This window comes from Zingiber officinale, chromosome 9A, assembly GCF_018446385.1.
Source record: "Zingiber officinale cultivar Zhangliang chromosome 9A, Zo_v1.1, whole genome shotgun sequence".
NCBI classification, from domain to species: domain Eukaryota; kingdom Viridiplantae; phylum Streptophyta; class Magnoliopsida; order Zingiberales; family Zingiberaceae; genus Zingiber; species Zingiber officinale.
This window is the reverse complement of record NC_056002.1, coordinates 109,317,466-109,341,978: the sequence shown is the minus strand read 5'-3', so window position 1 is coordinate 109,341,978 and position 24,513 is coordinate 109,317,466. Positions and strand designations below refer to the sequence as shown.

Below are 24,513 nucleotides of genomic sequence, written 5' to 3'. Positions count from 1 at the left end.
TTTTATTCTAATTGCAACTTCTTTACTTCTTTACATAATCATATTATTACTTTCTATTTAACCTTAACTTTAATTTGGGTTGATGCACATCAAAAATGAGGAGATTGTAAGTACCCTGTGGTAGTTTTGATATGGTCAACCAAGTTAAGTTATGTCATGTATATTTGATCATTGTGTCTAAGTATATAGGAGCTTAAGAACACAAGAAGTCGAGCGGAAGACGTAGCTAGCGAGAAGGATGACATAGAAAAAGGAGCGATGGGCTCGGTGCATCCGAGAGACGAGATGCTGTGGAAGAGTACACCGGTGGATGAGAAGTATGTGCGCGGTGTTCGAGGAATGAGAAACCGGGGAGGAAGCCTTCTTGAGGAAAAGGTTAGAGTTGAGTTTGAGTGAACTCAACTCCGGTTAGCCAGAGAATCACCCACACAAAGAGAGCAGATAGTAAGCTGATTTTGCCTTGTGGAAGGTGCCTTCCATGGGTTGGAAGGCTCCTTTAATGCTTCATGGAAGGCGCCTTCTAGCCTATGGAAGATTTCTTCCCTAGTCGTTACCTGAGAATAAAGTTTTATCTTCAGGAGATAGAATTTATTCGATGAAAGGCGCGTTGGACCACTTTGAAGGTGCCTTCAAGCTATGGATAACATTTTCCAGGGGCTATAAAAGGACCCTTGGACCTAGGAAATATTCAACAACTCTTACATTGATTTCTTAGTTTATTTCTAAGCATCCAATGAGTATAAGAGCCTTCTTCACCTTCAATGAAGGAGATTTTCTAGTACTTTTCATTTGTCTTGGATTAACAACTACCTAGGTTGTAACCAAGTAATTTTCTGTTTCTTTTATTTTATTAGTTGTTCAATTTCTTTAATTTAATTGTGCTACTAATCTAGTTGAAAGATCGAGAAAGGTTTAGTTTTATTTTTTATAGGCAATTCATCCCCCCCCCCCCCTCCTCTTGCCAGTCTACCTATGCCAACAGTGTGTTTCTTGTGTAATCACAAGGGACATTATCAAAATCAATATCCAAAGAGGAGATCCTCAACCAAGAATAAAGGAGGAAGCTCAAATCAAGAGAGAGCTTCCAAAGGCTAAACTAAGGTAGTATTAGTTAATGATACTTATTTAAATCATGATAAAATGCATGTTAGAAATAACTTTAATCATTTTAGTACTATTTATCATGAAAATGGAAAGCATGAAAAACCTAGAGAAAATTACAAGTCATTTCATGTTAGAACTACCTTACCTAAGTATAGGAAGGTATAAAATCAATTAGGCAAGAACTGTAAGGAAATTAGATATATACCTAGAAGGAAAAATATCCAAGACTATCAAGAAAAATCAAAAGTTGAGGATTTAATGATGGACAATCAAGTCTTGAGGTCAAGACTTGATAAATTAGAAAAGACCCTTAAGAAAATGAAAAATAATATCAAAGGATCTAAGAAACAAAACGTAGGTTTAGGAAAACAATGGTCATCTATGGACAAAAAAGGTTTAAGGTACAAATCCAAATCCAAGGGCATTGTGTTCTCATATTAGAGAGTTCCATATAGCTATGAAATTAACCCTAGGTTTAGAAGTTAAGTCAAGATTACAAGGGAGGTTATTCCTAGAGTTGACTTTAAGGAGACTAGTATGACTAAGGCTTCTAAGAAGCTTAGGAAAGTCATTAGGAATGTATCAAAGGTAGTTATCCCTAATGAATACTTAGAATACTCAAGGAGCACTAATAGGTATTAGATTCCTAAGAGTGTGTTCTCTACACCCTAGATGAGTTTAGATTATGTCAACTTTAATTGGAATGGTAGTTAACCCAACCACAGTAAAGTTAGTACTTTAGGCATTTTCAAGGTATTGTGACACCTTGAAAATGAGAAATTAATTTTTACTCTTGAATAGTAAAGTGTGCCAATAAAATTTGATGAATTGATTATTTAAATTGGCATAAATAGGATATAATTCAAAGGAATGCCAAATTGGAATTTTTGATTTTTCCTAGGGAGATGAGACAACTTATACTTTTCTTGGCATAATTGTTAAAAGATAGAAATTAGATGGAAGATCTAGGTAATTTTCTTTGTGCTATAATTATCATATTTTTGTGTGTCCTATCACATGCTATGACATCATATACTACAATCATATTCTTATGAAAATGGTATATGTCATGTCATATATATCATTTAGCTATGATAATTTTTCTTTTAAAAGTATACATTTTTATGTATGTCATAATCATTATCATGCATTATTTTTAAGACTCCTTTTTTTAGTTGGCACCAAGTATCCAAGCTTGTGACTCGACTAATCCTGAGGGAGGTTGGTCCAGTCCTACGAAAGTTTTTCATTTGCCATCAAGTTAAATCTGAAAAATATATATGGAGGCTCATCCTGACCGCTAGCGTTCTCGAGTCCACTACTCATTAGGGAGAAAATCCTCCATAATATGTCGTAGTTGAGTTTCGAACAACAGATGTCTAGTCTATCACTGGAGGGCCTAACTATGGTACCCTATCCCGAGGAAAACTTAGATATGCATGATCCCTTAGTTTAGGAAAAACTTATTTTACATCTCACAAAGACTATAGAGTTAACTTGTATATATATGGAGACATATTAGATAAGTGGGATGATAGGAGGATGAATAAAATAATGTATAAGTCATGTGTATTTAGCCCAAAGATCATGGTTGGAAATTATTTTTGAAAATAATTTTAAAAATATTTTAGAAAACCTTAGTGAAGTATATTTGTTGATAGGAATCACTATTGAGCAATTAGATACACAGTAGAGTGAAACATTAAAGTTTTCAATAGTTTCAATTTTATGTCATTCTTTAAAAATGGGAGGTATTTTCATAGAAAATAATTTTTCCATGATAGTATGTAATATAAATAATATCTACATGAAGTTTCATGATTTTTAAAAAATTATAGAATTATTTATGGATTTTTGAATTTTAGACTAAATTGAAATCAGGAAAATTCAGTTACATTAATCAATTGGATCAGTCGATTACTTCACACCAATCGATTAGGAGAATCAATTGGTGGTGAATTTTCATAAGCACAGAAACTTACAAGATCGATCAAGTGATTGATTGGTATATACGAAATCGATTGGAAGCTTAAATCAATCGATTAAAATATATCAGAATTGATTGGCAATTTTGATTTAGGTTGAAATGAGTTTGATTCACTGATTTAGCCACACTTAGGTTATTTAATTATTCCTAACGCTATGTAATATCTTGATAAATATTTAAGGATAATTTTCTTGATAAAAATAAGAAAGGAATGGTTAAAGGGGACTAATTGTTGTTAAGAAGGAGATTTAGATTCAAGGTTAAATCTTTAATTACCTCATGACTTAAATTTTTGGAATTTTCTAAAGCTTTAACTCCAAATCTTTGTTCGTGTAATGGTAGAAGTTTGCATAATTCGTTAAACTAAATAAATAAATTTGAACACATGTATTCTACTCATTAACATTCATGAACTATGTTTATTAATAAAACTCTTATCAAAATACTAAATAACTAAAAAAACTTTTAAAATAAACAAACAAATTTGAATTATCAAGCTCAATAACTAATCAAACAAATAAAAATTCAAACAATTAAACAAATTTGAATTAAGAGCTCTGGCGGGGAGGTTGGGGGCAACATTTCATTTTTTTCTTTTTTTTTTTTTGCCACTTGAACTAAGCTGAAGCTCATAAAAAATAAACTAATTCAAGCTTGAACAATCATTTTAAAATCTTGATTTATTTTAGGCTCAGCTCATTTTTCTTATTAAACAAGTTTAAACACTTCAAAATTTAATTCGACTTAGCTTTGTTACCACCCTACTCGAGAGGGATTCTTTTTTTTTTTTTTCCTATGGAGATTTTTCCCTTTTTAAATTTCTTTTCTTCCTAATCCGCCCGTCCGAGTAAGCAGAGTAACAAACCCACTAGCTTCCGCCTTGCCATTTGGTTCATGAATTCATCATCTTAGTAACTCATTCAGAGATACCTCATACTTTCTGAAAAAAAGATAAATCATATAATCACTTACTCTAATACAACAGTTCTTATATAAGAGAAGTCAAACATCAGTAATATATTTTTTTCAAAACCTATTAAAATAACCATCCATATAAATACTAACTAAACTATTTCTATTATGTGAGACCTTGATCTTCTAATCTATATGGTGAAAGGCGATTCATTCGCTCCCAACGTCCCCGTCAATCCATCTCTAAGCTAACACGGAGGAGATAAATCACGGGTGACTACTAGCCATTAGTGCAAATGCCTAAGACATGGGAAAGGTTATGCTCGGTCACGTCGAGTTTCGACTCCAACACCTCATGTAATAATATCCCATGTCTTAACCATCACACCGTCCCGAGAAGACCCTTGATCTTCTAACCCAGCACTTACTAAAGGGGTTTCATTTCTAAATCGCTCACAATGACGGAGATAGTATCTAGATGAGTTTTGTCATACTAAGACAACATCTTGCAAAATATGACCCCGTTGGTTAATATTCATCACCCAACATGGATGATCACGATTTCAACACGTGTACGATATGTATTTTACACAAAAGATATTCAATCATCATAAATATAAAAAAATAATATATTTTTTAATGAATATAATAATATGTTGGGTGTTTTGTGCCATTATCTTTCATATTGCTTTGCCGATACGTCTAGTGCAGCAGGGAAAATAAAATGCAGAGGCAAGAATTCTGAATTCTGCGATATCAATTTTGTCCTCTTCCTCTAAGCACGCAAGGCCAGGAGCAAGCGCAAGAGCCAAGAGGAGCCTCGCCAATATAGTATTACTTTTGTTACAGCTCTCGCTGATGTAGGCCGAATCAACGGGCGGACCACGTTAGGAAGTGCGCATGGTATATTGCTCGACTCGTCGCATGTTGGTGATGGTATATCCACACACTTCCGTAAGCGAGGCACCGATCGATGAAAGGTCACCATATATCAGCCCCAAAATTAGCAACTTGGATCCAAAATGGCATTTCTGCTTTCACCACAGCTAATGGTCAACTTCATGGGAACCGTAGGTACCTCCCCAGCGTCACTTTTGCCTAAAAATAAAAAACAAAATAAAGCTTCTACCTTTTTCCAGGCCATTCTGTGATGTTGATTCTGCCTGCTATGATCTAGAAGGAGCGGCAGGTTTCGAGTTTGGAGGAAAGGTTGAGCCTTTGCTTCATCTTCCTCCAGTTATTTCTCCAAGGATCGGATTGATTCATCAGCCATGGTTCTGATAAGAGAGTTGTATCCTTCATTGTTAGGTTCTTCTGTAGCCTTGTTCTGTCTCTCTTCTTTTTTTTTTTTTCCTTCCTTTGAAAAAGGATGATGCATGTGTTTGTGGATGGTTTCTGTCTCTTTTATTTGCTATCGTGAAAAAAGGAGTTATGATGCAGAGAATGGCTTTGGTTTTCGATAGTTTGTACTCCTTGACCTTCGATACTTCAGTCGATTTGTTTTGCCCGTGTCATTGGAAGAGGTAAGAGAAAATTTGGTTCTTAAATTGCGAAAGAAAGAAAAAACATATTTTTAGTTTTGTTTTCGATTGAACACTTGGAATCCATCTCATGTAGTATGAGATCGCTTGTCTGTACACCATCCTCAAGATGGAGCAGCAGAATACTACAAGTAAAGAAGGGGTGGAGATATTGCAGAGCATTCCATTTGAAGATGAACACCTAGGGAAGGGGCAACATACGTCTAAGGTTTATCATCTGGATAGGTAATTGTCGGCCTTGGATAACTCTTGATTCGATTACTCCAAGAAAGCATAAATAAAATCAAAATACTATTATTCAAGATCAATTAGCTATAACTCTAATAAATGGTAAAATGAGAAATATGTTGATATGCTATGAACATATATTTAAAGAAAATTAAGCGAGTTGATTCTATCTGTGTGGAAGGTCTAGAGGGAGGCCAAGGAAACAGTTTGTCAACTTAATAATACTGATTTAATTAATTTGATTTCTACTAGTCTTTAGATCTTAAATAGAGTCCAACGGAGGAGGGTAGGTGACCCCAAATTTTTGGGAGAAACACAGCTTCATGCTAATTGATGTAGATAATGATTGTGCGATTAGAAACTCCATGTAGGTTTAATATGATGAGAAATTCAGGATAAAATGCAACTATCTTCTTCCCATGTAAAAAGGAAACTATATATTTATTTCTTGTTATGGTTATAACCCACTTTGATGGATATATCTGACATAATGTTGATAGCTGCAGGCTTATTAACATAGGTTTTCTTGACATTTGGTTTCCATTCTGTACAAATATACAGAAAGGTTTAAACTAAGACCGATTGAGAAGCTAACAAAAGCCTGCACTTACTATTGGCAATCATAACACAGTGTGCTAGGAAAAGTGGACCGCATTAAGCACCAAGTTACATAGATTGTCATGGTAGACATCAGCAAGAACAGGGATCATAGTATTGGTCGATGAACTTTGGCACACTTCATGAGGTTTCCAAATTAATATAGTATTTTCTCAACTCTAGATAGTGAAGATCTTACAATTTATATGCAAAATAAATATTCACTACAAAAATCTAGGGTATAAAATTTGCAATTGAATGCTTCATCCAAGTGGAGTTTACTATCCATCTTCTTCTAAGTATCAAGCTCAAATGAACATAAACGTGCAGCAAAATCCCCCCGTGGCTAAGGACTTTTGCACCAGCTGCCTTGACATTACAAGAAGAATCATGGAGTGCCTTCCCCAAAAGCAAATCAGGTTCATGTGATTCATATGTTGTATGTTTCTGATTAATTTACCCAATTATATACTAACTTTGTTCTCTACTTCCATGATTCCCAACAAACGCACTGTAGTTGTAAAGGTAAAGGATTAATTGTTGCTAATGTATAAGCAAAACATGTATATGTGTTGACTTAATCAAATTACTTGTCAACAGTGCTCACGGATCAAACAATGCTCCATGACCATTGAGACTGTTAACAAGGCCGACAATGGTTGCACTGAGAATGTATCAGATTCTCTTGACATCCTCAGTAGAATTTACATAAGTTTTTAAAGAACAGTTTGCGGTGCACTATCTTAATTGTTTACCTAAAGTAAATGATAAATGATAAACAGGTTCATGGATTAAGCAAAGAATTGCTATCACAACGAAAAGTGGAAATTATTGATATAGCTGCAGTTTCCTGTAACTATTGGAGTAAGATCATTGGTACTGCAAAATTAGATTTTTCCATGTTCATATCACAAAAGACTCAGCGTGGACCACTGTCAAAAGGATGGCAGGTAATCCTTCGACTATTTGATATGTTTAATGTTTCATCATTGTATTTAAAGGAACTCAAGCATTTCATTTGTCTCATTAATTGTACTAATTTTTCTTCAACGTAGTCTCCAATGAATTATGTATTGGTATATTTTCATATAAGGATTTTGAATATAGCAATCTTTTTATTGTGTTATTCCATATGATCAGAACATTTTTTTTTATCTGTAGGAAACATGCAATCCAGTAATGACATCCTACAAACTAGTGACCATGGATGCTCCTATTTGGGGCATAGGTGGTCACTTGGAGGAAGCTATGATTGCGGTATGCTCCATGTTTTTTCACTACTGTATAATATTTGTATACAATCATATAAATTATATTCAAAGAAGATTCTGCTTACAAACTTGGTAATATTAACTTTATAAAAACTCGTTGGACACTAAGTCATAAATGCATGTAATCTTTATGAATTTAACATTTAATTGTAGATCTAAACTTCATATAGGAAATGCTCTCCCCTTTTTGCTTCTAGAAAATTCAGTGTTGCAAGCCTACCTATCCATGTTGGTAAAAATTGAGAATATTAGTTGACTTCAAATGTAATGCATAGGAAGTGAGAACCTTGTGGAAATTATTACTAGTCACAAGAGGTTTCACATATATCTGTTAAAAGCAAGATGCATCTGTAAGATATTAATTGTAGATTGAAAGAGATCCAAAGCCTTTAACTTATCCATGGTAAGGCTGGAGCCATATATTTCTCAATGAAAAATTGTTGGCATCATCATCTTTAGTTTGGAGAGTAAAGGCACTCCACATACTAGGTGGACTTAAATACATGCATCTTAGAGAAAGCACATATAAAGTAGTATTTGTGTTCACCAGCAAAATTTTAAGTCCCAAATGCAGCAGAAGGTATACTGATACAAATATAATTGATGAAATCATCTAATCTCAATGTTGAGATGGGAATATTCTGAATATTCTTAATTTCGTTGATGAATGCAGTATGCTACATGACCACAAGATTGAGTTAATTGTTGATATATTATTTCCTTATCTTAATTCTTCTGAGAGAGGCTTATCTATTATTTAAGATGTTTGTTAATCTGGTTCTACTCAGAGTGAGAAGGCACTACTTTCAGAATTCCACAAGCTTTGTTTTGCTTGGATTGATGAGTGGTTTGGGATGACTATGGGACAAATCATGGAGATGGAGAAACAAAACAATTTGCTGCTCCAGAAGGTTAGTAGCTTATTATTTACATGGAATTATGTATGGATATGCAATGTTTTCCTATAAGGAGTAGTGACTAGCGTATTTGACAAGTAGACTTTTTTGGTGGTTTTAATTTCTTCATATATTTTTGTATATAATAAAGTCATCGATGTTTCCCTCATTGTGAAAATGTTTCTTTAACATCTTAACTTCGTGGAGTTAATGTTCACCAAATCAGATAGTTTACATGGCATTCAAGCACAGGTCATTAATCATCCCTGTCCTGACCTTTTCCCTATTATATTCTTGTTTGGTCAGCAAATCAGATAGTAAGCATGGCATTCAAGCACAAGCAGACTTTCTTCTTAAGTCAACGATTTGAGCTTATTCTAATTTGATTGTTAGTGGATATTAAGCCGTAATATAAAATTTCCTTTCAAGAAAAGCTTATTAACTTGTAATGTTTATCAACCTTTATGTCATGTCACTATTTTCTGTCCATCAAATTATGCCATAAAAGATGTTCAATTAGTTTCTTTCCCCCACTTTATCGCTCCCATCATATGTGATTGTAAATCCAACAAATTCTAAAGATGTTTAATTATTTTTGTCGTCCTGTTTTTACTCTTCTTTGTGCAGAACTAAATCTTCTACTTTCCTGTTGAAAAGTTCTTCAACTTATTGATGATCAAACCTTTAGAAGATCATCAGAGATTTATTATATTGTTGTTCAATTTTCCCATCAACCTTTTTTGAAAAGACAACAAGAATTTCTTGCTTCTAAAGAAACTCAAGTTTCCCATCAAACCTTTAGAAGATAATCAGAAATTATTCTCCAGTTTTTGGAGAATAACTTCTTCGACCATATTACTTTTTTTTTTATTTGTGTTCATCATGCATATGCATGACAGCCTCTAGTTGATCTGTATTTGCTTGCCTGGTTCAGACATTCCAAAAGTCTTTTAGCACAAGCAAGCAAGATGCCCAAACGAAAAGCAAGCATGAAACACAGAAAATTGTTGATGTTTCAAGCATTGTACCAGTCTGAAAAATATAATTTCAAGACAGTTTCAATCATGATGCTGAAATTGCAAGCTTGGTGGTTCTGGTTGATAAGAATTTAGCTGCAGCAATTGATGCATGGGCTTGGAACTGCTGGTTTTAGAAGCTTTAGCCCGACTCATTTGAAAATATATATTAACAATTTGGTTATTGAAATTATTCATAAACAAACAGCAATATTGTATGATTCTTTCAAGTTGATGTATGATTCTTTCAAGTTGATATCTGCAATAGTCACCAATTCCTGTGGTTTAAAAACGCCATGTGCATGGCTCTGGCTTAGTAAATATAACTATTTAATTGAACATATGAGAAATATGGCAATTGAAAAGATATGACATTAAAAAAAAATATTGATGTGACACTTCACAGCAGATTTTGTTTTAAACAAATGTCCTACTTCTCATAACTAGCACAATTGGAAATAACTGAAGTTTAAGAGATTAGCATGTATCTCTATCGACTAGCCAGTAACAAAGACAACATTCACAGCCGAGGTAGACAGACTCACTCTCATTTCTTAAATCATAGAGTACATAAACCATAAGTTATACAAACAGCAGAAACATTAGTTACACTCAAATTGCAAGCTTTCTTCTTCTTCTTTTCTCTCTCCCCTTCTCTCCTTTAGTCACCAAAACCAACAAAGATGCAAGCATCAACTTTCTTTGCTTCTATCATAAAGAAAAGCTTCAATCTCCATCTTTCTGCCTAAAGATGGAACCTACTTGGCCTTGATTTACTAACCCTGCTCTCTCCAAAGGGCTCATCATTGTCTATCCTCTTTGCATTTCTGAATGCTGCACAGGCAATGACATACACGATCACAAGGATTACAAGCACAACAATGTTGATTACAGAGGCTTTCCTCCAGCTATGCCTGATGCTAGCAAGAACCCCAGCCTTGCACGAATCACACTGGTAGCACAGCCACTGCTGATTGGGGTTGTTCCACCGGTTGCAGTCAAAGTCATTCGCTGAGGACGTAGGCTGTCCAACCCAATTGGTCTCATTCACATATGTAAAGCCACATGAAGTTGGAGGCTTACAGCAGCCCGACTGCAACATCAAGAACCAACATGATTGAGCAAACAAAAGGTTTCAGGGAAGTTATACACAAATATCATACCACTTGTGCACACAATCAACCACTAGTGATATTTGTAATTTAAGTGAAATAAGTTAACCCAGTGGTCCTATTTCTTTTGGTCCACAACAAATAAAATAAGGAACAAAGAAATGCAAGTTATTCTGGCAGTCATGAAAAATAGAGTCCCTCTTAGTTATGCCATTTAAAGATTTAAAACAGGGGACCAATCTCCTAGATGTTTGATTAGATTCTCTATTATCCATTCAATAAAGGGGTGTTTGGCAGGATGGAATGGAATAATAATGACTAATGTATCTGCACAAAGCGAATTGAGAAGGGAACAAACCTATACAAGTATCCCATATGTGTATGGATTCAAGAATTCATCATGTGATTTCGCAAAATGGGGACACAAGGATATCAAAAGAAGATTCAATTTTAGGATACAAGTATGGGCATACAACGGTTCTCAAATATACAACTATTAATGAATAAAGTATATGTAGAAAATAATGTGGATGATATTATATTAGAAAATTTAAATTGAATATAATGTTTGTAGTACATAATGTATGCAATTTATATAATCTGCATAGTGTATGGGCAATTTGATAAGGCCTAAATGTTTTATGGGGAAGACTTTCTGAAAATTTCCCATATATATGATGTTTAAAGTCTAAAGGGCATCTGAAAAGGCCTAAAAGTTTAAAGTATCACAATTTTTTAACCTAATTGACTGATTCATTCTCTCATTCACTCGATGTGAATCCCTCATTTCACTAATGCAGTCATGCCTAATTGAACAATTGCACAATCTCCTTCCTCTTCCTTTCATAGTGACACGAGCAAGACAACTCCTTGCACAACCGTCAAAGTCGATATCTGATATGGTGTGTAATGTAGGGCCCCCAAGGTTGGTGCCAAAGTTAAGGAAGTCGGTTGATGTGGCGTTCAAAGTCAAAGAGACATCAACGTTCGGGGCCAGCACGATCATATGTCTGGATTGGGTGTTCTATCCAATCGGACTTCTAGTCCGATCGGATCCTGAGCCCTTCAAGATCAATGAAATCCCGATCTATAAAAGCGCCCTTCAGAGCCGAGTCCGCTTGATCACTCGGGGTAGGGCTAGCACAGTCACACCCATCGTCCAAGTATCCTAGCCGATCGGGCTTATGATCTTATCGGATGTGCTAGGATACGACCGACCGAATTCTGTAGCCGAGTGAAGAGGCCAACTTTATAAATACCCCAGGTTAATTTTGATGTGGTCAACAAAGTCAAGTTAGGTCCTGCTGTGTTTGATGCCTTGTGTCTAAGTGTGCAAGGACTTAGAAACACAAGAAGTCTAGCGGAAAATGCAGCGAACGAGAAGGATGACACGGGAAGTAAGTTGATGGGTTCAGTGCATCCGAGAGATGAGAAACTACGGAAGAGTATACTGGCGGACGAAAAGGACGCACGCAGCACTTTTGAGGGACAAGAAGTAGAAGCAGAAGACTACTCGAGGAGAGAAGGCCGGAGTTGAGTTCGGGTGAGCTCAACTCTGGATGGCAGAAGAATCACCCAAGCAACCGGAGCAGAAGCCAGACAAGTCAACGTGAAGTTGACTTGTCCAAGTGCCTAGACCAAGTTCGGGCGTCCGGACTCCAAGTGCCCAGACCGCCCTAGGTCAGCACAAGGTGCCTCTTCGAGCCGTTGCCACATGGATAGGTCTTGGGTCCACATCAGCAACACTCCAGACGCCCGAACCAGTCCAAGCGCCTAGGCAGGGATAAAGTTTTATCTCTAAGTCGTTGTGAAGCTCATAAACTTGCACCGCTGGAGACGCCTATATCGAGTCTAGGTGCCCAGAAGTGCCACGTCATCAAAATGGCTATTTCAACCAATGGGCTATAAATATAGAGTCATGGTCCTAAGAGTTCAATACAACACTATTTTTACAAACTCTGTTCTTTCATTTGTAATTCTGTCTTTTCGGTTTTGCACTGTCAACGTTGTAAGAGGCTACTCCGCCTTTGTCAAAGGAGATCTGTTGAGTGGAGCTTTCACTGCCTTGGATTAACAACCTCCCCGATTGCAAACCAAAAAATTTAAATTTGAATTTCAGGGCAATTCACCCCCCTCTTGTCGGCCGCATCAGGATCAACAATTGGTATCAGAATCCGAACCGCTGTAGAAGGACTAATCGCCTACTAAAGCAAGGAGATGATGGTCGGACCATCTACCCACCAAAGTTTGGGGGAGTTCGCACTTTGGAAACGCCAGATGGAGGTATTTTTTAAAACCGATTTCGAAATTCTTTTAATAATCAAATAGGACTTTGTAGTACCAAAGATCAACAAGGAGAAGAAAAAGAATAATATCTTTGGACCAAGAAGGAGCAAAATAACTTCGTAGCCAACAGTAGAGCGGAATTCTACCTACTACGTGTGCTACCACCTCAAAAAGTCAACAGGAATCGGTGCCTACGGATCAGTAAAAGAATTATGGGAGAAGTTCTTGGAGTTTCACGAAGGGACCTCAGAGGCCAAACTCGCAAGACGAAACCTACTCTGAAATCAAGCAACCTCCGAATGGAAAAGGAAGAATCGGTAGCTTATGTACACACAAGAATCAAGGAGTTGATTACTGAACTCATAAATCTCGGAGAAATTGTAACAAACCGAGACTCGCTAACTATGCACTAAATGCTTTCCCAAGAACACCCAAGTGAACATCCATAGTAGATTCTTTCTACATCTCCAAGGACCTTGAGGTAAGTACTTTAGAGAATCTATTTTCAACTTTTGAACTTCACGAGTCGAGATGTGCAGGTTTAAGAAATAAATAAGAAAAGACAGCTCAAAACCTAGCACTGAAAGCTAACCAGAAAGACGAACCAGATTCCAACACATCACTCGACGAAGACGAAGTAACTTTTATTGTAAGGAAGTTTCCAAAAAATTTTAAATCTAATAACTTTGTTAAGAAACAGGCAACGAAACTTCTTTGAGGCAAAAGGAAAATCAAATGCTACAATTGCAATGAAGGTCACGTAAAAGACAATGGCTCAAAAATGAAGAAAAAGACAAAAGAGAACGATAAAGGGTCAAATAAAACCAAACACAAGAACCTCAGAGCAACGTGGGACGAGTCGTCATCCGAGTTTGAGCTGGAAGCGTATGCCTGACTAACACTAATAGCAGATCACCATAAATATGACGATAGTACCTCAGAGATGAGCATCAACGAAGGAGAAGACACTTCAAAAGAAAGCAGCAATGAAGGAGGAGCGTTGAATAATGAGATCGACTCGATAAAAGAGGTACGTTCTCTACCTCCTAATAAATTTTATAAATTTATCAAAATGTTTTCTAGAAGTTCATGTAAACTAGAAACAAAATTGCATAATTAAAAAAACGAGAATTTAGAATTAAGAATTACCTTAGCAAAATCATGTCTATGAGAAGATTTCGATAAATAGACGGTTGAAAATGAAAAGTTGAAGGATTAAATTAAAAAAATTGAAAAATAATCATTCAGGTTCAAATGTTCAAACTTTTAGAAATTTTCAAAAGTTTAACTGATATTTTAGATATCACTAATGTCAAATTGCAAAAATATCACGAAAACATATTCCTAAAAAATATCTTGTTAATCCAGTGGTAGGAACCTATATAGATTAAATTTTCTCTAATTTAATTGATTTGCTAGGTTAGAATTTCTTTACTTAAAAAATATTTTTTCGTGCAAACTTTTTGTTAGAGTTTTCAGTTCAAAATTTTTATAATGATAAAACAGTAAATATTCTATTAGAATAAAAATTTTAGAAATTTTAAGACTATCAATGAATTTCCTATAAATTTTTTTACCAAAAAATAATTTTTAATATTAAAAATTCTTGAAAATTGAATTTTGAAAATTTTAATTTCTATATATATATATATATATATATATTCAATCTTACATACTCAGAAAAATTAACAAAATTTTTTAAGATCAAAATCTATTTTAATATTTTTTATAGAAAAATACATATTTCTATATAAAAAGAATTATTTCTGTTAAAATAAATTTATCTTATTTTGTGAAAAATTTTATCCTAATCCGAATATTTTTAGTTAACGTTGATAAAAAATTTCAAAATTTTTCGAAAATCAAAAATATTTTTATTATTATTTTTGATAAATGTTGTTTTTAAATTTTAGAAATTCGAATATTTGAAAACTAATTCTTGTAATTTTTTTTTACCTTGATCTTTCAATCACTCTTGGTAAAATTTTGATTTTTTCTACTTACCCCTATTTTTTTATGTGATCAAAGGGAAAAGAAATTTAGGAGCTTACGGGGAGATAATTGTAATATTTTACTGGTGTTTAATTGCAATATTTTACTTGTACTTGATTGCAATAATATTTTATATTTTGGTTAACCCTAACTTAACTTAGGTTAATGTACATCAAAAAGAGAGAGATTGTAAGTACCCCGAGTTAGTTTTGATATAGTCAACTAAGTCAAGTTAGGTTCTATTATGCCTTGTGTCTATGTGTGTAGGGACTTAGGAACACATGAAGTCAAGCGAAAGACACAGCGAATAAGAAGAATGGCACGAGAAGCAAGTCGATGGGCTCGGTGCATTGGAGGGACGAGAAGCTGCGGAAGAGTATACCAGTAGAAGAGAAGGACACGTGCAACGCTTTCGAGGGACCAGAAGTTTGAACGGAAGACTGCTCACAAAGAGAAAGCCGGAGTTAGGTTCGGGTGAGCTCAACTCTGGATGGTTGGAGAATCACCCAAGCCACCAGAGTAGAAACCAGACAAGTCAATGCAAAGTTAACTTGTTTAGGCGCATGGACCAAGTCTAGACGCTTAGACTGCCCTGGCGCCCGGATGAGTTCGAGCGCCCTGCCCAGGCGCTCGGATGAGTCCGAGCGCCCGAACTGCCTTGGGTCAGCGCAAGGAACCTCTTCGAGCCATTGTAGCGTCTATAGGTCTTGGGTCCACGTCATCAACACTCTAGGCACCCGGACCAGTCCAATTGCCCGGGCAGGGATAATGTTTTATCTCTAAGCCGTTGCAAAGTTAATAAACTTGCACCGCTAGGGCGCCCAGATCAAGTCTAAGTGCCCAGAAGTGCCATGTCATTAAAACAGCTATTTCAACTAGTGAGTTATAAATAGAGTTCTAGTCCTAGAAATTCAATACAACACTAATTTTATCAACTATGTGCTTTCATTTGTAATTCTTTCTTTTTAGTTCTACGTTGTCAACATTATAAGAGGCTACTTTGCCTTCGTCAAAAGGAGATATGTTGAGTGGAGCTTTCATTGCCTTGGATTAACAACCTCCCCGGTTGTAAACCAAAAAGTTTGAATATGAATTTCAAGGCAATTCACCCCTCCCCCCCTACCGACCACGCTGGGACCAATAAAGTCCTCGAGAGGGACATCATTCCTTAGCCGATCTGACCCTGTCCGCAAATGAAGTCCGATTAGACAATAGGGGGGGCTCGATTGGCCTGCCAACAAAACATATCAGGGTCCATCAACCCAACGACCTAATATTTCCCCGTGCATTCTTTACGAGGGAAGCTTCTATTTTGCAAATCACATAAGTGGTGAGTCTATTTTTGGAAAGTGTTTAGAATGGTCAGTCCTTTTTTGGCAATGCCTTGAGATTCGTGCACAGAAGAAAGGTAACACTATAAAATGGGATCTCCACCTAAAGGCGCAGGTACGCGAGATTACGCATTTAGAGTCCATTGTTCTTCACTACTGTTCCTTGCATTCTTTTTCCCGAGATAATTTGTTTGACTTGAGCTTCGGAATACCTACGCTGGGACCCCTCCCTAGCCCAGTTACTGACTTTTTTTTCCTCTTCTTTCTGTTTTGGACATACAGGAGTGCTTAACATCATTTTCTTCTAGCTCTCTTCTCATGGTCAACACCAGATCCCTTTGCCCAGTGCACCATTTGCACGTTAAACACGCCGTTACCTTTACTTTGAGTTCTGCGACCAGATCAGCTCCTATTTAAGTGGTGGCCTCTGGTGGGATGGATCTGCATCTCCTCCTCTTTATAAACTAGTGTCGGGGCGCTTCATGGATGGCGATAACTTTCACTCACTAAGTCTTCTGAGTCGCACGAGCTTCAGTCTTGATCACATCTACGTAGCACTTGCGTGCTACCAGCTGGTCGCCTTCACTTCTCCCACCGAGTCATCGACCGAGAACCTGATCTTTTGATAGAAAGTGGAGACAACAACTCGAAATTCATTCAACACCAGTCGACCCAAAATCACGTTGTAAGTTGAGGGCGCGTCCACCACAATGAAGGTTGATCGACGGGTCCTTATCAGGGGCTCCTCCCTAGAGAGATAGCCAATCGAATTTGTTCGATCGACTGCACTTCGTTGCTAGTGAATCCGTATAAGGGGCATTGTCATGGGTTGGAGCTCACTCTTCTCTATCTGTAGCTGCTCGAACGCCTTTTCGAATATGATGTTGACAGAATTCCCTATGTCAACAAAAGTCTAGTGGATGTTGTAATTGGCTATAACAACCTTGATGATTAAGCATCAGCATGGGGCACATCTACCCCCTTCAAGTTCTTGGGGCCGAAACTGATCCCTACCCCTGTGACTACTCTCAGCTACACCCGATTCCATGAATCTCTAGTCGACGGGCATGTGACTTTTTGACCCGATTAGAATCTCCGTCAGTTGGGCTGCCCGCTATCATACCTATATCTCCTCAAGCGGCATTGTAGCAATTTTCTTCTTCTCGGTTTGGTTGGCACAATGACTCGATAGGTAACTTGAGCCGAGGCTCAATTATTTCATTGCTGGGGCCGCTGTTAGTTCCAATCGACATTCCCATGGACTCTCCCAGCGGTCCACTCGATCGTTGCTAACACTGATTGTTGGGAGATGGCAAACGCTGGCGAAACCTTGGTTGACTACTCGGTGCATCTGTTGGTTACATTGGTAACAGTCTTCAGTGTTGTCGGTTCCCAATTGGCGGTAAGTGCAGAATGGTGGAGTCCATCGACGTGGCTTGGGGAATCGCGTCCACTCGACTTCTATGTGTTGGACTGCGTTCGACCTCTGCTTGTGGGGATGTGAGGGATCGAGGTCCTTTGTGTAGCAGTGGAGGGGGAGGGGCTCAGTGCTCAAAGGAAGAGATGAGAGTAGGCACGACAACCTCCTTTTTCCGAGTGGACTATGCTTCCTCTACATTGATGTACTTGGTCGCTCTCCCAAGCAGATGGTTGAAGTCTCTAGGGGGCTTCTTGATTAGAGACCGGAAGAAATCCTCATCGATGAGCTTTTGGGAGAAGGTACTCATTAGAATCTCTGGGGTAGCTGAAGGGGCGTCCATGGCCACTTAGTTGAACCTTTTAATGTATGCCCTCAACACCTCCTTGGGCCCTTGATTAAGGGAAAATAGACTCAATGTGGTCTTGTAGTAGTGACGATTACTCGTGAAGTGAAGGAATGCTTTATGGAAATTCTTGGAGCAACAAATGGGCTCGGCTAGTAGTCGATTGAACCATCTTTGTACCAATCTAGAGAGGGTGGTAAGGAACACTCGGTACTTGACGCTATCCATGTATTAATGGAGAATAGTGATATTCTTAAATTTGAGTAAATGGTCCTCTAGGTCAGTCGTTCCTCCGTACTCTCCGATCGATAAGGGTCGAAAGTGGCTTGACAATTTATCCTCCAATATTTCCTAGGAGAAGGGCATACTCACTCGCTCGAGGTAGCTACTGTCCATCAGAACTTTCCCCTTCCTAACGTCCCAAGCGGATGCATTTCCAGAAGATGATCCTTGGGGCCTTTTCGCTCAGCCTATATCCTCGAAAGGAGTGCCGAACAATGCCTAGTGATACGCGACTGGAGAAGAAGGCACGGGCAGAAGGTTGATCGGCTGCACAGGTGCTTGCATGAAGCCGATCGGGGTAGGAGGAGTCGATTGGAACCTAGTCGGCCTTTCCACTTGAGTCCCTTGCTCAATATGAGGGCATGCCATCGATGCAACCGAGTCATTCAACAAAGTGTTAGGATCTTAGATGGTTAGAGGGGGGGGTGAATAGCCTCTTAAAAGCTTAAGCAAAAATTTCTACAGAGAAACTTGTTAGCACAGCGGAATTAGAAAACTAAAACAAAAGGAAACAAGCACACTAACACACGGATTTACGAGGTTCGGGGATAACTTGCCCCTACTCCTCGGCGTGTCCGTAAGGTGGACGACCCCTTGATCTTCGGTAGATCGCACCCCGGATAAATTCCGGCTAAAGATCCTCCTTCTCGGTGGAGTAACCTCTCCACAAAGTCTCAAGAAATATATATGTGAAAGCACAAGACTTACAGAGTGTGGCTAAAGGATTGAACAGTTTAACTTACAGCCACGAAGCAGAAAAACCAAGAAGGAATCAGCCAAGATCTCAACAAAACGCACAGCTTCTTGCTTGAACGACAGAGAGAGTTTTTCCAGAACCTTTGTAAACCTGTCTTCTTCCTTCTTCTTATTCTGCTTGCTTACCGTAGAGAATCGCTGTCACCTGTATCGGATCACTGCGTCGCCAGTCACTCATCTGGTTCTCTGGACTCACACCAATACCATCCATGGTCTTCACTGGTGTCTCTGAGCTCGAACCAATGAGCAATAGTCAAGCTGAAGCCACTGATCGCCGCCCGTGAACGTTGATGCTTCAAATGCATCGCTTGCAGTGAAATACAGCATAAAGGGCACTTGTTCTTATTCTTCTGATGGAACTTCATTTGAAATTAACCAATGGCATGATACCTGCAACCTGTAACTTAAAGATCTCACAGCAGATAATTCGATCAGGTGAATCAGAAGTGAATCAGAAGTGAATCAGCAAAATCAGAGAAGCAGCAGACAGAAAACGACATGTTGTGGATCGGTCAACAGACCGATCCACAGATCTCTGGACTGATCAGGACTCATCCTGATCGGTCTGGAGGGAGTCTGATCGGTCTGTGGACCGATCAGACGATGGGTGGATTGGTCCACAGACCGATCCCCCTTCTCGCTCTTCTTTCTGATCTCTTTCTGATCGGTCTGAAGACCGATCAGAAAAACTCACAGAACGATTCTGTGTGGTTACTGATCGGTCCACAGACCGATCAGAATACCCACAGAACCTTCTGTGTGGTTACTGATCGGTCCACAGACCGATCAGAATACCCACAGAAACTCTCTAAACTTTCTGTGTGGTTTCTGATCGGTCCATAGACCGATCAAAGACTTCAAGTATCACTGGATCGGTCTGCCGACCGATCTAGTCACACAGAGTATCACTGGATCGGTCTGCCGACCGATCCAGTCACACAGAGTATCACTGGATCGGTCTGGAGACCGATCCAAGTTCCCTGAGTTAGTTTTAGAGCTTCCCATCCCTAAACCCTAACATCTCCCTGGTCCAGAGAACGAGCTACCGAGCCCTCTCTGACCTAGTCCGGAGAACGAGCTACCGAGCCCTCTCCGACTTCGTCCGGTCCAGAGAACGAGCTACCGAGCCCTCTCTGACCTAGTCCGGAGAACGAGCTACCGAGCCCTCTCCGACTTTGTCTGGTCCAGAGAACGAGCTTCCGAGCCCTCTCCGACTTTGTCTAGTCCAGAGAACGAGCTACCGAGCCCTTCCTGACCTAGTCCGGAGAACGAGCTACCGAGCCCTCTCTGACTTCGCGTGCCAAGTATCCGTACTTGGACTTTTCTTCTTCATATGATCAACCTTGATCAATAATCAGTCTGAGTTTAATTAATATCTGATACAAACTTAAATCAGTGTCAACATCAAAACAACAGTCAGGTCAGACTGTATCAACACAAAGGACACCCGACTGCTGCTTGTTGTTGTTGCATCAATTTCTGCTCTCGAACGGTTATTAACAACTCCAAATCTTCTTACGACAAAGTAACTGTAGTGAATCGTCCAACCTCTTCCATCTTCATGTCTCAGATACAGACAAAGTTCCCACAGACGACATCAAATTTGATCCTGTCTAAAATTGGGGGCGATGATGCACTGGGTAAAGGGCTTTGATGTTGATCGTGAGAAGACTGTGAGCTGGAAGAAAATGACGTCAAGTGATCCTACGTGTCCAAAACAAAAAGTAGAGGAAAAAATGCTAGCAACCGGACCAGGGAGGGGTCCCGGCATAGGCACTACAACACTCAAGTCAGACAAATGGTCTCGAAAAAAAAATGTAGGGATCAGTAGTAAAGAACAATGGACTCCGAATGCGTAATCTCGCGTACCTGCACCTTTAGGTAGAGACCCCCTTTTATAGTGTTATCTTTCCTTTATGTATGAATCTCAAAGCATTGCCAAAAAAAGACCGTCCATTCTGAACACTTTTCAAAAATGGACTTACCACTTCTGTGATTTGCAGAATAGAAGCTTCCCTCGTAAAGAATGCACAGGGAATATTCCTTTGTTTCTCTAACAACTATTACACAAGACGCCAAAAATGAATATTAGGTCGTTGGGTTGATAGCCCCTGATCTACTTTGTTGGTAGGCTGACCAAGCCCCCCTATTGTCCGATCGAACTTCATTTGCGGACGGGGTCAGATCGGCTAAGGAATGATGTTCCTCTCGAGGACTCGACCTCTTCACTCGGCTACTGAATCTGGTTGGATCGTATGCCTAGCACATCTGATTGAACCATAAGCCTGATCGGCTAGAATACTTGGCCGATGGGTGCGACCGTGCTAGCCCCGCCCCGAGTGGCCAAGCAGATTCGGCTCTAAAGGGCACTTATATAGATCGGGATTTCATCAATCTTGAGGGGATCGGGATTCAATCGGACAAGAGGTCCGTTCCGAAAGAACACCCAATCCAGACATGTGACCATGTTGTCCCTGAATGTTGACCTCTCCTTAACTTTGACTGCCACATCAGCCGACTTCCTTGACTTTGGCCCCAACCTCGGGGACCCCACATTACACGCCATATAAATATCCATTTACCTCCCACATGAAGCAAGCCTTCAAGTAGGTAAGATTCCTTTACATCTTTCTTCTCCCGCTTGCTATTGTAGATGAGTCCACCTGCTGGAACTCATTTTCATATTCAAAATCATGTTGCACCATGTCTACATAGAGAGTGTAGGAATACCTACTGAGACCAAGGAACAGATCACATGAATGAGTTAAATTGATAATAAGAATTATGTCAACCGAATAGGTCAAACATAGAATGAACCTTTCTGATAGTTATTCTATTTCATTAATACAACCAAACAAAGAACCAGCCGCACCCAAAATGTTTTAATTGATTAGGAAGGGGGAAAAGTGAAGAAGGTTGATAACTAACAAATTGCCTAAGCTAAACAATTTTTCTATGATGTGTTGTTCACTACATTTCTTTCTAATATTTAAAAGATCAATATATATAAACCATCCAACCATTCGATAATTTTCTCTTGCGTGGTGTCCCACATCAGGAAAAGGACAATTGGATTTCTAAATCATGCGCCCATGTTGGTTGTCCTTTTTTATTGTTGGGACAGAGAGAAAAGCATAGAAAAAGACCTCTCCGGAGAGGTTGTTGTCATATATACTTCCGCTCTAGTGCTTGAAGACTTATCTACCTCCACATTTAATTAAAGATCTAAGATGTAACCCTCTATTTACTTCTGTAGATGTTTATGTTGTTAAGACTTTGACATGATTCCTCAACTTTATTTACAAGTCACTATACATATGCATAAACAGTTGTTGTACTGGAATCTGAAACTGTAATATAGCAAACCAAACAAAAAAGACAAATAAACATGTGCTCTGGACCTCTAATGAGAACCACAAACTTCACTCTTCCTGATAATATCTTTTAGTTTTCCTTTTTTTTTTCATATAGCCAATGGGTGACGAATCTAGTGGACCACAAAGAGGGATTTTTTTTTTTTGTTTTTTTTCCTTTTATCATCGATAAAAAAATGAATAAGGAAATTAGTGAAAGAGCTCTAACGATATGTTTACTTGAGTGGAAAAGAAAGTAAGGGAAAAGGGGAGAGAAAGGGAGGGAAAAACAGTTAAACTACCTTATTTGCTTGGAAGGAATTAATGGGAGGAAGAGAAAGCATCATATGCCCATCCTGGGAATTGCCTTCTGTTTGAAGGAGGGGCAAATAATAATAATAATAATAATAATAATAATAATAATAATAAGCAAACGAATATGTTACATCTTTATTTTATGATTACCACATCTTTATGCCATTGATTATAAATTTTCGAATAGCCATCTCTCCCTTTCAATTTCTTTTGTGCAGGTAGTCAATTATTATTAGGTAACTGATTGCTTAAAATTTTAAATAGTTTGGCATCCATGTTGATTAATTACTTTCAAATTTTGAATTTTTTATTTCGCAATAATGATAAGTTTTTCTTTTACTGGGTTGTGCTTAATTACGGTTGATTATGTTTCAAAGCGGCAGTTAAATTATTCAAACTGTTTGGTTCATAGAGCACGGCAAAGTGGAATGGATGTGAAGGAGATGGGACTAAAATAGAGTAGCAGGCTTAAACCAAAAACAAATTGTAAAAAAATAAATAAAAATAAAAAAGCAGACTGGTAAAATAATTGTAAAAGAATTTTTCATCTTGATTTTTTTTTTTATTTCATACATCGTTCTGCACAGTGCTCTTCGCAATCCAAATGCTTTCTCCATTGAAAGTAATCAATTATGATAAAAGCGAAATTGCAGCAAAGTTAACATCAAAAAGCAGATTTTGTAGTAAATAACAAAGCTAAATCTATATAAATCCAAAATTCAGGGATCCCTAGAAACCTAATCTTTCATTAAAAAGATGCCTAATTCTTGTTTGGAGTAGAAAATTTTCCTAAAAAAAGCAATGAAAGAAGGCAAATAAGACTGACCTCGATTGGGGAAAGCTGTCTGCGGTAGAACATCTCCGCCGGCTCTGGTTGGGGCAAACCCGTTATGGAATTGCGGACGTACCTGGCCAACTTAGGGCATACGCGGCTGTCGCGGATACAAACCCTAATCCTGGCCCAGTAGCCGGGGTCGGAGACGCGGTCCTTGAGCCATCCGGAGTAGTCGCTGAGCTGGTACTCGAGGTAGGCCCGATCCATGACGACCTGGCCGTGGCCGCGGTCGGTGACGGCGTAGGCGAAGACGATGAAGCAGAGGAGCCCGAGGATGACGAAGAGCATGACGAAGAGGTAGACGCGGAGGAGCCAGGCGAGGCGGTAGCAGGCGCCGGCGAATCCGACGAGGGAGACGACCATGATGGCGACGCCGATGATGATGATGGGCCACTGGAGGAACCGGAGGCAGTCGGTGTTGTTGGCCCTGACGCTCAGCCATATGCCGCCGCCGAGGATGGGGATCGACACCAGGAACGTCACGAAGTTGATGGCCCCGATCAGGGCGTTGCTACTGCGCAACATCTCCTCCTCAAATCTTCTTCTTCAACGGTGAAGTGTTCTTCTGTTGCTTCTTTTCTGCAACTTCTTGCAAGAAAAGGAGTGTACATATAGACGACGACTAGCGGTAGATGAGTAGTGATTTATTAATAGCGTTAATCGCCAGGTAATGTGAAGATTAGTGTGACCATGAAACAGGGAGGAAGTGAGTTAGAAAGTGCCAAGTGGTTGGCTGTGGAATTTGATTACTTTCAGCTGATGAAGAAAAGTGTTTACTGAAGTCAATGACAAATGGCACTTAAGTAATGGTTCAACCATGCTCATCAGTGTGTTTGTTGTTAGTATTTCTTGTTTCGGGCATTGATGTTTGTCAGGGACAAGGATAGCATAAATATGTATTGTATTTTTTTTTATCATAAATGTATTTATTTTGGA

The 24,513-nt window shown here is 38.6% G+C and overlaps 2 protein-coding genes across 3 annotated transcripts; one reads left to right on the top strand and one right to left on the bottom strand.

Annotated features, from left to right (window-relative positions):
• Positions 1–4,795: 4,795 nt before the first annotated feature.
• On the top strand, positions 4,796–9,827 carry LOC122021978 (phosphatidylinositol transfer protein 1-like). 2 transcript variants are annotated; one of them, XM_042580173.1, is made up of 11 exons: positions 4,796–5,073; positions 5,143–5,294; positions 5,496–5,526; positions 5,621–5,769; positions 6,700–6,788; positions 6,887–6,894; positions 6,970–7,041; positions 7,152–7,319; positions 7,531–7,626; positions 8,429–8,551; positions 9,471–9,827. In XM_042580173.1, exons 2-11 carry the CDS (start codon positions 5,275–5,277, stop codon positions 9,570–9,572), a joined length of 858 nt encoding a protein of 285 aa, XP_042436107.1. In that variant the 5' UTR covers positions 4,796–5,073; positions 5,143–5,274; the 3' UTR covers positions 9,573–9,827. The 2 variants fall into 2 exon arrangements, with proteins under 2 accessions (XP_042436107.1, XP_042436106.1); XM_042580172.1 differs by having other exon boundaries at positions 4,801–5,077.
• Positions 9,828–10,084: 257 nt separating this feature from the next.
• Positions 10,085–24,204, bottom strand: LOC122018753 (tetraspanin-3-like). The gene is made up of 2 exons (XM_042576166.1): positions 23,569–24,204; positions 10,085–10,645 (listed from the first exon to the last, which is right to left on the bottom strand). The coding sequence occupies exons 1-2, from the start codon at positions 24,100–24,102 to the stop codon at positions 10,298–10,300; spliced, it is 882 nt and encodes a 293-aa protein (XP_042432100.1). The 5' UTR covers positions 24,103–24,204; the 3' UTR covers positions 10,085–10,297.
• Between the last annotated feature and the right edge of the window lie 309 nt (positions 24,205–24,513).